Source organism: Clinocottus analis, unplaced genomic scaffold (genome assembly GCF_023055335.1).
Source record: "Clinocottus analis isolate CAN_PGR_092001 unplaced genomic scaffold, fCliAna1.0.p SCAF_1, whole genome shotgun sequence".
NCBI classification, from domain to species: domain Eukaryota; kingdom Metazoa; phylum Chordata; class Actinopteri; order Perciformes; family Cottidae; genus Clinocottus; species Clinocottus analis.
In genome coordinates, this window is record NW_027175820.1 from 2,221,382 (window position 1) to 2,235,000 (window position 13,619).

The 13,619-nt window shown below is 46.4% G+C and overlaps 2 protein-coding genes across 4 annotated transcripts in view; one reads left to right on the top strand and one right to left on the bottom strand.

Annotated features, from left to right (window-relative positions):
- Positions 1-262: 262 nt before the first annotated feature.
- On the bottom strand, positions 263-10,137 carry tars3 (threonyl-tRNA synthetase 3). Its single transcript, XM_068576522.1, has 19 exons — positions 9,762-10,137; positions 9,225-9,323; positions 8,753-8,940; positions 8,540-8,663; positions 8,318-8,442; positions 7,777-7,894; positions 7,619-7,683; positions 7,400-7,478; positions 7,113-7,259; positions 5,679-5,777; positions 4,434-4,600; positions 4,189-4,351; positions 3,921-4,058; positions 2,794-2,871; positions 2,582-2,682; positions 1,984-2,088; positions 1,741-1,813; positions 1,527-1,641; positions 263-742 (listed from the first exon to the last, which is right to left on the bottom strand). Exons 1-19 carry the CDS (start codon positions 10,134-10,136, stop codon positions 594-596), a joined length of 2,508 nt encoding a protein of 835 aa, XP_068432623.1. The 5' UTR covers position 10,137; the 3' UTR covers positions 263-593.
- Positions 10,138-10,581: 444 nt separating this feature from the next.
- ulk3 (unc-51 like kinase 3) overlaps positions 10,582-13,619 on the top strand; it is a 16,194-nt gene continuing 13,156 nt past the window's right edge. The window contains exons 1-8 of one of the 3 annotated variants that reach the window (XM_068580331.1): positions 10,611-10,651; positions 11,178-11,237; positions 11,333-11,432; positions 11,724-11,864; positions 11,974-12,094; positions 12,272-12,367; positions 12,572-12,715; positions 13,580-13,619. The exon at positions 13,580-13,619 is cut by the window's right edge and continues 43 nt beyond it. In XM_068580331.1, the coding sequence (XP_068436432.1) occupies positions 11,334-11,432; positions 11,724-11,864; positions 11,974-12,094; positions 12,272-12,367; positions 12,572-12,715; positions 13,580-13,619 (641 nt within the window). In that variant the 5' untranslated portion in view covers positions 10,611-10,651; positions 11,178-11,237; position 11,333. Of the gene's footprint in view, positions 10,652-11,177; positions 11,238-11,291; positions 11,433-11,723; positions 11,865-11,973; positions 12,095-12,271; positions 12,368-12,571; positions 12,716-13,579 lie in introns of all 3 variants that reach the window. The other 2 variants (XM_068580313.1, XM_068580322.1) reach the window with 2 other exon arrangements.

Here is a 13,619-nt window from a genome sequence, read left to right on the forward strand (position 1 = left end):
GTAAGGTCTAGTTTCTGTAGACGACACTAAACTACTGTCCTCTCAAAGCACCAATGTGGGAACACATGCTCCCTTTTTGATCATGATGCTGTGGAAGCAAAATCATTGCCACCATTAACATTTGTATTGCCATTGTTGAAAACCGCAGCCACTAGTGCACCTCACAGAAAACTAATGGCGAAAAAAAAAATCTAATAAAATAAAAAACACCTGTTCAGTTTCACGTTATTTCTTGGACAAGAGTAAACCAATGAAGCTCGACTGCATGTCTCGATGCATTTTATTTCTGAGGTTCACCACAGAGACAGACCTTTGTGGAAAAAAAGAAAATCTGTGCCAAATTCACATTATCTTCATCATAATCACAATGTTTCCTTAACATTTATCAAGTAACTTCCCTTCAGACTTCATTTAATACCCACATCACGTACAGAAACTTGTCTTTAAAAAACTTCATACATAATTTTCAGCTCATCCGTTTTTCCGCCTGTGATTTTCCATTCTCCACTTCCACTGTACTGGCTCTTTCATGCTAGTCCGCTTTGTGGGGGTGAGGGGGTTGAGTCGTGGGTGGCCGTCCTCTTCGGTGCCGATCAGAACTCCTCCTCTGCGTTGGGACAGCGGCACTGTTTGAGCAGGGTGAGGCGAGCCAGCACCTCGGCCGCAGACAGCTCTCCGTGGACTTTGTTGTCCCGCGTGCGCACGTTGACGCCGCCCGTGGTCTTCTCCTTCTCCCCGACCACTGCAGAGACACGGGAAGACACTGACAGCTCAGTCGCCGCTACGAGCCCTCTGAATGCAACTGATGACGCGACACGAGGTGGGGGGGGGGGTCCATCTGCTTTACGGCCAGGCAGTTATGAATCTTTTATTTTAACTCATTGGTTTCCTATCTAAGTGAGATTACTGACAACTCCACAGGGAAGAAGGACCAGAGCAGGGCTTTTTTCTTCTTCATGTTTTAGCTAATTTCATACAAATCATATAATTTTTTATTATAATTTTTTACACCTTGAATAAAGACAGTAGCAGTAGCACTTTGGCAGCACTTAGATGGCTCTTACTGATAGCGCTTTGTAGTTTGACTTTATTGAAGAAATTGTTCTCTCTTGATTCTTGTTGTTTTGAGTTCGTACTCACAGTTGAATGCACTTCTTGTAAGTCGCTTTGGATAAAAGTGTCAGCTAAATGAAATGTAATGTAATATGTCATTTGTTTTTGGAGTCTTGGGAACGCTTTTTTAAAAGAAAATCTACCGTTACTGCGGCTGGATTTTAAAAGTCTGCCCCCACTTCTGTTTTTTTATTTTTAGAATGAAGTTTTTCATTAAATTTTGCTTTTAGTTTTCATCACACTGCAGTGGTGTAAAATGGGCTAACGCATGCAAATTAATTGGGTACCGAGTTTTCACCGAAGCCGTTTTACTTAACCTGACATTTGGTACGTATAAAGTATATCATGCTTCCTTTCTCTGCAGTAACTTTGAGAAAAAAACCCTCTCAAATCAGTGTCCGGTCAGTTCTCACCAAGGATGAAGTTGTATTGGGCCAACTGAGCGTTACGGATTTTCTTGTTGAGAAGACAGCTGGAGTCGAGGTCAGCGTCTGCCATGAAACCAGCTTCAGTAAACTGCTTACACACCTGCAAAACCAAATAACTTCATTGTTCAGCATTTTTTTTAATCGAGAATAAGTTTCTGCACTCATGTGGTCAGGATGTAGAGGCGGAAGACGTACGTACCCGCTTGGCATAATCATCACAGGACGGGTTGACGGGCACCAACATCACCTGGCGGGGAGAGAGCCAGAGAGGCCTGTTGGGAAGACCGGACAGACTTTTAATGAAACCATATTCACAGCGCTATTCTGGTATTGGGAGCTTTACTGCCTACATTTCACTCGAAAAACAAAAGGAAGCGGGGAATCTTTACGGTATGGGGACGCTGAAAATTTCAGTTATCAAATGTAAGAGCAACCACGTCACCATTTCCCTGCGTAGTTCTCCGTGAGAATGGCGATCATCCTCTCCACGGAGCCCAAGATGGCGCGGTGGATGATGACCGGTCGGGCTTTGTCGTCCCCGTCCTTCCTGTGAAGTAAGACGTTGCATTAGACGGAGAGCACGATGGGATGTGCGCAAACCGGACGTATTCTTGGACTTTCATGTTTATTGCTGCATCATTTGTTTTTTAATTCCATACAATTCCTATTTGCATCCGGCTCCAAGTCTGGCGACTGTCTGCGACTTCAGTATCGATATCTATATCTATCCATCCTTCCACTGATCTACCGGCCTCCTTCCTTTCTGTTTGTAATCCTGGGCTGAGTGGACAAACGCACAAACGGTTACATATCTGTTGCTGAACACGATGTGCATTGGTTTCCTAAGCTGGCTTTGCAAATTCTGGTTAAAATTCATATGCCACTCTTCCCCTGTTGAAGCCCCCCCCCCCAAAAAAAACATGACTCCGTGGAACACAGCGTGCGCCAGCAGAGACGTCTGACTCAGGAGGGGATTAACATATAAACCTTTGGTGCTCATGGAGTCAGCCGCGTGTCAATGTGTTCACGAGATGACTCACCCCACAAAGGTCAGGTCGAAGCGGACGGGCAGCTGGAAGTCCAGCTGAATGGTCGCGCACTGGTGGTAGCGTCCAATTGCATCTTTGATCTTGATGTCGATCTGCGGCACAGAGAGCAACGCAGGATTTCAAAGACCTCGTGGACCTTTCAGAGAATAATAAAAATGATAATGATTCTGCGTTCGGCAGGAGAAAACCTAAAATGTTCTGACCTTGGGTCCGTAAAAAGCGCCGTCCCCAGGGTTGAGTTTCCATGGCTCCCCGAACTCGTTCAGGCTGTTCTCCAGTTGCTGTCAAACACGAGGCACAGTTAACGCGTCGGCGAGCTCAGTCTGCACTCTGCGCCGCCAAACGCATTACGAGCGACGCACTCGGTCAACTCTCGACTGAGCAATGTCTTTCAATGAAAACACACCACCTACAAAAGCGAGAGGCTCTTCACGGTGACTCACAGATGTATTACTACTACTGCTGCTGCCGCTGCTGCTGCTGCTACTACCACTGCCTCCTTCTTTTGTCCTCCCGCTAAGCGCCCACTCAGTTATGCAGTCGTTTTGTCGGCCCCCGGCTGCTTTAATCAAGCGAAAAAATAAAAAAACAGATACCTCCGAGAGCAGAGCATCCCTTTCAACTATTCATGGGCTGATTGAGAGGGAGAATCAGGCCTACAGTAAATATAGTTTATTAAAACACTTTCTACATTTAGGCTGCTTGTAAAAGGGGCGTGGGGGGAGATGGAACATGACATTTTAGCTATTTATTAATAGTCATTAGAAGCCCAAATGTTTTGACCCCAAAAAGGCAAAGAAATAGCCTTTTATGGTTTCAATTCAATTCACAAATACAAGATTTGCCTCAGAGAGCTTTACAATCTGTACACATGACATCCCTGTCCCAGGACCTCACATCGGATCAGGAAAAACTCCCCAAATAAAGATAGTAAAAATCCTTTCACAGGGAAAAAAGGGAAGAAACCCGAGAGAGCGACAGAGCAATAGATGTCATGTGACCAGAATGAGCAACGTTACATGAACATGACAGAAATTATTCATATCATGAGTAGAAGGCATGGACCACGATCCAAATACCCACAGTCCATGTATGTTTCATCCAGTTATTTACGGCCAATGAAAGAACAATGGAGCCGTTTAGCTGAGACAACGTCTCCTGTGAGCGTCGCTAGCATCAAACAGCCGTGACCGAGTCTTTGCCGAGTCAGCGTCCACATTGTGACGGTGCAGCAAAGCCCACCAGAGCGGCGTCTTGTACGTGGAAGACAAAGTCACATCTTCTGGGGGGGTATTTATCAGAATTTATCACGACTAATTATTTTTTTTACCTTCTCCGCCTGGTTCCACACAGCAATATCTCCCAGATACTTCTCTGGACGAGTGGAGAGGTGAAGCTGGAAGGAGAACCCGAACACATCGTAGACGCAGCGGAGGAAGTCCAGGCAGCCCTTCATCTCCGACTCGATCTGTAGGAAAAAAATAACGGATGACTCATAATAAGTCGTTCTTTGTTTTTTTGGAAAACTGTTTTTTTTTCCTTATGTTCAAAGAGCTAAAAAGGAAGAAGAAAAAGCTGAAGACGACTGATGTGGTCACCTGGTCCATCGTGCAGAAAATGTGAGCGTCGTCTTGCTGGAAACGCCGCACTCTGGTCAGCCCGGTCAGCGTCCCCGACAGCTCGTTTCTGTGGAGGACGCCGAAATCGGCCAGCCTCAAGGGAAGCTCCCTCCACGAGCGAGGCCTGTGGCCGAACATCAAACTGAAGGGAGGGGGGGATTACATACTGTTTTTAATATGCAACACTTTGGGGAAAGGCGCTTCGGGGACGGGGGACTGCCTACCAGTGGCCGGGGCAGTTCATGGGCTTGAGCGCGAAGATGTCGTCCTCCACGGGGAAGGAGAAGATGTTCTCGCTGTAGTGTTGCCAGTGACCGGATGTCTCCCACAGTTTGCTGTTGTAGATGTTGGGTGTGGCTACTTCCTGGAAGCCTCTCCTCCAGTACTCGCCCTAGAAAACCAAACGCAGGAGACACAAAACCCTCGTCAACGAGCTCCAGCGGGCCGGCTCATGATAAAATATATAAAATACCACGCATGCAAGTGCAATTCAGCACAAGAGGGATGTGCCAAGTCAAATGTTCCCAAAAACATTTTTGGCAGTATGTTGTTTTTTTTTTACAGCGCGATAACAAACTGAAGTGACGCGATAATTGCACCACTTCTGTGCAATGTATGCGAGGCGTCCTTGGCGCAGTCCGCTGTGTGTGTGTGTGTGTGTGTGTGTGTGTGTGTGTGTGTGTGTGTGTGTGTGTGTGTGTGTGTGTGAGTGAGAAAGCCTTCCAAGATGTCGACACGTCTCCTTGGGAGAGGTCACACTAAGACTTCAGACAAGTCGGCTCTTAACAGGGAGAACTTCTGCTCACTCGAGGTGTCGTTCAATCTAATTAACTAAAATATGGAGAATTATTTCAAATTCGCCGTCCTCCTGTGAGGCCAATCGAGAAATTACCTTTGAGAGGACGGCTCCTTTTAGGACCACAATTATTTTGGACTTTTTTTTTTTATTCCGTCTTTGGTTCAGACACTCGAGTGAGAACTGAGACGAGACCGGACCGAGCTTCCCAGTACACTAACATGGAGAGTAGGCGGGGCCTTGTCCACGTGGGAGTGGCCAGACGTTTTCTTCCTTTTTTCTCAGCATCTCTGCTGCATTTTTTTCAACGCTCGCACGGTTTGTTGGCCTTCGCTTTCAAACTAATTGGTTATCAGTGATCTTGAAAGAACGTCATTAGATTATATTATAGAAAAAAAGAAGAAAAATGTTTTTTTTCGGATCACAAACAACAATCTGCCTCTATAGCATCTGCAAGAGGGAAAAACGTGCAAACAAAATAGCACCAAACAGCAGATGGTTATCAAAGTATTCACCTCAAAATCTTCCTCCACATCTCTTGAGGTGCACGTGCTCAGTTTGGCTTTCGTCATGATATGATAATATATGCAAATAGTGTGCTGATTCCAGGTTACAGTGAAGATTTCATTGACTCTCAAAAGAAGAATGACTCGTGAGAAAGAGAGGCTCCTACCCTGATGAACTCGGTGAGCGTGTTGTAGATGTGGGCGCCGCGTGGCATGAAGAAACAACTGCCGGGGCTGAGGTCGTGGAAGAAGAACAGCTCCTGGTCCTGCGAAGCAGATAATAGACTTTTTTTTTTTTTTTTTTTAATAATGACTTCACATATCTCGCAGGTACAACCAGCAAGAGGCACAGCGGGGAGTTCTCCCATCATCACATGGCCGACCGTCTGCCAGCACCCGAGAAAAAGAAAAAAAAAATGTCCAGGGACCTGAGAGTGGAGGAAAAAGCAGCGAGCGATGGGTTCGGTGTGCCGTGGTTGCTGCATCTCATTCCCACTCAAAAGAAACAACTATTTGTGTGATTCATGTACATTCCTTGCGATGGTGAACTGTATTCATTTTTTAAAAACAGCATAGATACAAGTTGTGTCCTCGTGCATGAGTTACACCCTTACGACCTTTCCAACCCTCCTCTCTCCTCTCCTTCTGTCCTTTGGAGCTCCAGCCAGGAGCTAATCACATTAGCCTTTCATCGCACAAAGCCAACAGAGTAAATACTATAATTATGATTCTGCTTTGTTGAATTCACTTTGATTTGGAGGCAAAACAAAAAAATGAGGCTTTTGAGACTAAAATGGCACAGGAACACATTGGTTGTGCTTAAATGTAACCTGACATAAGCATGCTCATGCAATCACTGATCATAAACTTGATTATTTTACTAAACTGACATCACTATTAGGTAAATCCAGCTGGATGTACAGCGACGTCATGATGCACTATTCAAATGATCGAGAGTGGCCTCGGGATGGGTCCACAGAGCACCATCTTTAAAAACAACATGTCACTTTTGTCACCTCATGTTTGACCGGCTTCAACGAGGGCGACGAGGAGAATGAGGAGGAGGAGGAGGAAGAGGAGGAAGGGGGTGCAATATGGAGCCGTGTGGCTATCGATGCAGACCGAGGTGCCGCCGTCTGCGTCTCCCATGCCGAGGAAGCAGCTGGGCGCTCCGATGACTCACAGCGGTCCCGAGCGGGCCGATTGTGAAGACTCGCAGCGCCCTCGGCTGGTACGAAAGCGGCAATGACGACTTAAAGCGCAACACAACACGGGTTTCATGTTTCAAAAAACACATTTGAAAATCGCTAAGTGTTATTATGAAAGGATGATTTAACGTTTCCGAAACTTCCGCATGATGTCGGGTTTTGTTTGTTTGTGTGTTTGCCTGGAAACTGTGCATCTGTGGTTCTTTTCCAGCGTTTTGCCACATCAAATACAGAAACCCACAGACGGAGACTCTCCCTCGAAAAAAGGAGATGAGTCAGCCTTCATGTTGTGTACAATTACCAATCAGAAATCCACTTTGTGCTCATTTCAGCCTGCGGTTTCAGGGGCCTTTGGCCCAGCCGGGTCGGGGCACAAACGTGGCGGTGACTCACTTTGCCGATCTTGCGATGGTCTCTGTTCTTGGCCTCCTCCTGAAAACGCTCCCACTCCTTCAGCATCTTGGAGTCGGGGAAGGAAATCCCATAGATCCTCTGGAGGGTCTCCATGTCGGAGCGGCCCTCCCAGTAGGTGGAGGAGTTCTGACGGCAGAGGACGAGAGGAGAAATGTTAACAAGATCATAGAGGAGCTGGGAAATCCACCATGTGAGCTAAAATCAATCTAAACAGTGATACAAATTAGACATGTCATCATTATATGAGAACAGGACTCTGCACATGCCTTGTAGATCTTCATGGCCTTGATCTTGCCGGTGTGCCTGACATGGGGACCTCTGCACAGGTCGATCAGGGGCCCGCATCTAACCAGGATTCATATAATTGCACAAGTGTTCACGTCATGGACCTCAAAATAGAACTTGAGCGTCCTCTAGAAATGATAATACATTTTTAAAAAAAGATCAAATAAATATGTCATTCTTCTTCCCCGTGAGCGACGTACCTGTAGACTGTGGTGGTGGGCGTGTTGACTTTCTCATTCAGAATGCGGCACTTGAACTTGTTGTACTGAACAGATGCAAACATCTCCAGTTAGCACGCAAAGACAAATTAATCTCCTTTCTTTTTGTTTGTTTTTCGTTCGTCAAGCGGTCCGCTCACCTTGAACATCTTCAACAGGGTCTGCTTGCTGATTTCCAGCCTCTCAAAGGGCTGTTTTTCCTTCACCACGGCCTTACACAGAGTCTCCAGGTCCCCGAACTCGGCGCTGGACACCCCCCTGGAAACGACACACGGGTTGAGCGAACACAAGCGCTCACAGTCGGTGTTGCTTCCATGTTTCTGCAACTACCCAACGACGATTTCAAGGAAAACACAACATTCAACAGAGGAACAATGGGTTTGAAAAGCAGTGAGGTTCATGATTAAGACGTAACTGGAAGACATGTCCTGCCTGTTTATTCGGTGTAAATGTGTATTTGTCTTGTTTGGTATTTATGCATTATGTGCCTCTAGTGTTTTACAGATACATCTTGAATGAATTAGTTTTGTAGTATTGAAAATGTATTTTTAGGCTGCCATAAAAAAAAAGGACAGCAGATGAAAATTAGCCTCTCTGGCTAACTCTGACTCACTTACAGTTTTACTGTTGATGAGTGTGTATTTGTCCCTGTAAAATACATGTTTTGTCTCAAATGCTCACTTCTGTCCATCCAGGAACATGTCGTAGTAGAAGCCGTTCTCAATGGGGGGTCCGTAGCACAAACAGCCGCCATAAAAGTTCTCCATGGCCTCCCCCAGGATGTGCGCACTGGAGTGCCAGTACACCTGCAGGACATGAGAGGACGTCAAATTAAAGCAAGCGGGGTTGCGTCATCTATTGATCAATTTTAAAATCTAAAAAAAGCAACAACAATGTACTCACAGCCTGAGCATCCTCGTCGTCAAAGCGCAAAATCTCGAGCGAGCAGTCCCGCTCCAGGGGTCTGTCCAGGTCCCAGAGCTCCCCGTTCACCCGGGAGATCACCGCGTTGTCGGCCAGGCCCTGGCTGACAGACCCACGCGGGTTATAGCCTCACACATGCCGCATTGTTGAGTTGTGTCTGTGTGTGTGTGTGTGTGTGTCAGCACCACCCACCTGATGTCACAAGCCAACTGGTACGGCGTGGTGACCCACGCCTTGCCCGCCACCGTGCGTCCGTCCGGCAGCTCCACGGCGACGGGCTCGCTGGCCGCGGCTCTCTTCGCCAGCAGCGCGTCGCTCTCCCGCTTCAGCTCCTCGTAGAGGCCGAGGCGCTCCGCGACGTATCCGGGCGCCGACCTCCGCTGCAGCGGAGAGAAACAACGGGGGGAAAGGAACGAAAAGCAAAATGGAAAATCGGCGAGACGTCAGTTTGCTCGAAGTTGATGGACAATGTTTTTCCTCATGTTGAATTGTTAATGTGAGGATGTCGGCCATATTATCCTCAGAGAACAACTTTTTTTTGTTGCTGCGGTCTTCCAATCTACGACAGGAATTCATGACGGTTTATGTTTTTCCCTCTGTGTTGCATAAAGAGACAATACCTTAAAAAGATTCCTTTGTTTTTGTTTGTGGACTTAGCTAGTACCTCTTTCCCGGCTCCGTTTACTTGTCCCTTCTCCTGCTTTTTCTCCTTCTTGTTCTTGTTCTTGTCCTCTGGTTTGGTATCCGGGTTTGCCTCCTGCACCTGTCCACAAAACAAGAGAGCAATCGTCACACAATTAAAAGTTCAGTATTGAAAGTGTGACACACACACACACTTAAAAATCACCCATTATCTCACCACACAATACCTATTTGTCCACAGTGATGTCACAAGGTGAGTCAGAATTTCATGATTATATAGCTACTGAACTACAACAAGTTAGTTTTCTTTGCGTGTACTACTACTTAACACTCATTTATAATGGTTCTACAGAAAAAGACTATACAGAGCGTTGGCCACACACACAACACACAACACACACACACACACACACACACACACACACACACACAGTGGGGCAGCTATTTCTGGAAACAGGGTGGTGGTGTTCGTCATCTGTCTTCTCTGGACCGAGGCCCAGTAGGAGCGACAGTTCATCATATTACACATGTAAACTGTGACAACGCGAGTCTTTATTACCTTGTTATCAGCTCGGCTGTTCGTCTGCTTGTCCCCGCTGGTGTTGTTGCTGTTGTTGTTGTTGTTGCTCTTCTCCGGAGCTTTGCCACACTTCACTGGTCGTTTCTCTCCCCGCGCCTCCTCCGCCTCCTCCTGCAGCTGCAGCTCCGCCTGCAGACCCCTCCGGAGGTGCAGCAGCCGGTACTGGAGCTTCTCGTTCTCGGTCCGCAGGCCCTCCAGCACCGGGGAGACCCCCGCAGCGACGCCGCCGCCGACGACGACGACGACGGCATCCACGCCCCGGCTCAAGCCGTCCCGCAGGGTGGAGATTTCCCCGCAGAGGAGCCGAATTTGCTCCTCCTGGGCGGTCAAGCGTGCGGCCAGGCACTCCGCCATCTTTAAATGTCAAGACACACAATGACAGCTCTCTTCCGGCGAGGGGTTTATTTAAAACAACAACAACAACAAAACGCTTAACGTTATCGCCGAGCAAGCACAATTTAAATGTATTTACAGATATATAAATATACCAGCTATTTATTATATATCATTTGTGAATATATTATAAGTGTAGAAATTGTACACTTAAGCAAATGACAAGTCACATTTATGTGGGTGACAAGATACATACAACTAACGTTAGCTGCCGAAAGTCATGCATTATTACTACATTATTAAACACATATTTTTACATTTGCAGTCGGCTTTTGTGCGTTTTTATTTTGGTGATACATCTTTCAAATCTGCTCAATAGTGGGAGATATTGTGCAGTAACGACGTGCCGACGCTAGGTGGCAGTAACGTATTTTCTAAAACGTCGTAATGTCAGCTGACCACTGTCGTACAGCAGACCTGTCAGCAATGTAAACACTCACTTTCCTCTATTGCGGTGGGTAGCTGTTAGCCGACAGGTAGGTATCACCCGTTTGCATATTTGTTTTAAAAACCGGCTTCACCTTCATGTTTGCCTTTACTATTGTAACACAACAGTAGTGCAGCAGTTAGCTTCATACTTGCTAACTGTAACATTGCCGGCACAGAGTGTGCTACGTTAGTTAGCTTCCAAACGGGTGTACGCCAAATTCAGTGTAACAATCCGTCTCTTTACAGTTTCCTTGTGCATAAGATAGACAGATGCATGCTGGGATACGGTTTGCTATTGTTAACGATCTTGTTTTAAATTCGGCGTGTGTTCGGCACGAGTTGGGTTACAGTAGCCAATGAACCAACTCAGTGAACTTTGAACTTGTTCATCAGACTAATTGGTGCCCCTTACCTCGGGGAAAGACATGCTAACGTTACAGTAACCCTCTACAGATGATTAACAAACACAGTGGCGAAATGATTAACGTATAATCTTAAACTGTCTTGCAAGTGGTGTAGTTAAAGCTCGAGGTCCATGTGCTGTCATAAAGCATCCCTTCGTTGTACTGCTAGGTCAAAGGTCATTAGCGCTATTCTGCAGCTGACCTTGAGCTCTGGACTCTCCGTAGAAAGGTGAAGATCAGTCCATTCATTTGGTGTAAGCAGAATATTGATCCTCAATTCCAGCCCAGACTGATTTGATGGGAATTTGATGTCACTGTCATCAGCATGGCCTCCAGCTTCGCTCCCCCAAAACTGTCCGACTTCATCCTCACTGAGCGGCTGGGCAGTGGCACCTATGCTACAGTCTACAAAGCCTACAGAAAGGTGAGTCAGGTGAAGCATCACATATGTACAATGTTGCACACTACCGTACACTTTTTTTTCTTTACTGTTTTAAAGCACCACGACTCTCACCTCGAGCTCAACAGAGAAGTGGTGACGATCGGGCCATTTATTTGGTCTAAATACCATATTGATCTTGCATTCTAGTCACAAAAAAAACAACATGGCATCGACTGTCCCCACTGATAGTATAAGAACAGTGTTGTGGTGGTGGTTGTTGTGTGAAAAACAAAAGTGAGAGTTGAAGAATCTTTCTAAACTGTGACGTGGCAGGGGGACAGCCGAGAGGTGGTGGCGGTGAAGGTGGTTGGGAAGAAGACTCTGAACAGGGCATCGACAGAAAACCTGCTGACAGAGATCGAAATCCTCAAGACGATGAGCCACCCTCACATAGTCCAACTCAGAGACTTTCAGGTCAGCTCATTGGTGTCTTTTTAGATGTGTTGTACAAGGGAATTTTATCTTTTACGTGGGGATGGTTTTGTATTGGGGCTCAATAAGTACACATGTATTCTTTCATTAGTGGGATGCTGAGAATATTTATCTGATCATGGAGTGGTGTTCTGGTGGCGATCTATCCTGCTTCATACGCTGCCGCAGGATTTTACCTGAGAGGGTGGTCCGCCGCTTCCTGCAACAGATTGGTGAGTCAAAACAATCATCACATCAGCATTGGTTCCATGTCAACAGTTACCAGCTAATTTTAGTCTACGCAGTTTTGAAAGCCATGTAAATTGTTCGATACAAGTTTGTGCTCAGTGCACATTTTCTGTATGATGTGGGTTCAATGTGTGTGTGTGTGTGTCTCTCTGCACAAACAGCCTGTGCCCTCCAGTTTCTTCATGAGCGTAACATCTCACACCTGGACTTGAAGCCTCAGAACATTCTGCTCAGCGGCTCTGTCCTCAAGCTAGCAGGTGACCTCATGCCCGCTCATACAGTCAAGTGAACACATTGATTGGCAGTGGAGTGAGACGACTTCATCTAGAATTGAACCATAGAGTGCCGTTCTGTTTGCAGAGCAAGAAAGTCAACTTCAACCATTTAGATGTTTGTATTGTTTGTTAGCTCTTCAAACTCGACTGCATTTTGCATCATAAACACGTCACATTTGTCCCCAGATTTCGGTTTCGCCCAGTACATGTCGCCATGGGATGAGCAAAGTGTCCTGAGAGGGTCTCCTCTTTACATGGCTCCCGAGATGGTGTGCCGACGCCAGTACGACTCCAGGGTGGATCTCTGGTCAGTCGGGGTCATTCTCTACGGTGAGTACTTTTTCCGTCTCTTTTGAATGTGGAATGAACCTCAACACGAACTGCACACTGCTTCAGATGATCTGTTAGCTTGTAATGCTGCGTGCACTGTTGGACTGAGCATGTTAAATGGCCCCGCAGGCTTTAAAGAGAGCACCCAGTAAGTCACTAACAGGATTGTCCCATTAGCCTGGTTTTATTTTTTTTTTTACTGTGATACTTGTATTTGTAATAGCACACTGAGAGACCATTATCATGTCACTGACATGCAGGAGACAATAAGAGTAGCTGAACTAGTCTTCCGCCCACTCAAAGCGCTTTAACACTACATGACATCATTCACCCATTCACACACTGATTAGAGGAGCTACCATGCATGGTGCCACATCAGTACCATCAACCATTCATACACCGTAGGCGCAGCTACGGGAGCAATTTCCGGTTAAGTGTCTTGCTCGAGGACACACCGACATGGGCTAACGCAGCCAGAATTGAACCGCCAATCCTCTGATTGAAAGACGATCCCGCTCGCCACTGAGCCACTGTCGCTGGGAATGCCAGATATTAAAACAGCGACAGGTCGACTCCAATGTGAGCTCCACAGCCTCTTCATGCATGCTTACCTGTGACCATGAGACTTTATTTTATTGTCATCTGATCAGTTTGTTATGGTATTTATCCGTTGTATTGTTTCATCCACTGTACCGTTTTTTTCTTGCTTTGTTTGTTGAGCTTTCTGTCGCTTGCTTTGTCCGTCCTTGTGAACTCCGCTTTTAAAGCTGCCATCAATTAAGTTTTTATTACTGCTGCAACAGTGCATTAGTTTCCAGATTATCCTTCTGCAATAGCCGACTCAACATTGCTTTGTTCCTACAGAGGCTCTGTTCGGGCGAGCACCATTTGCATCAAGGTCATA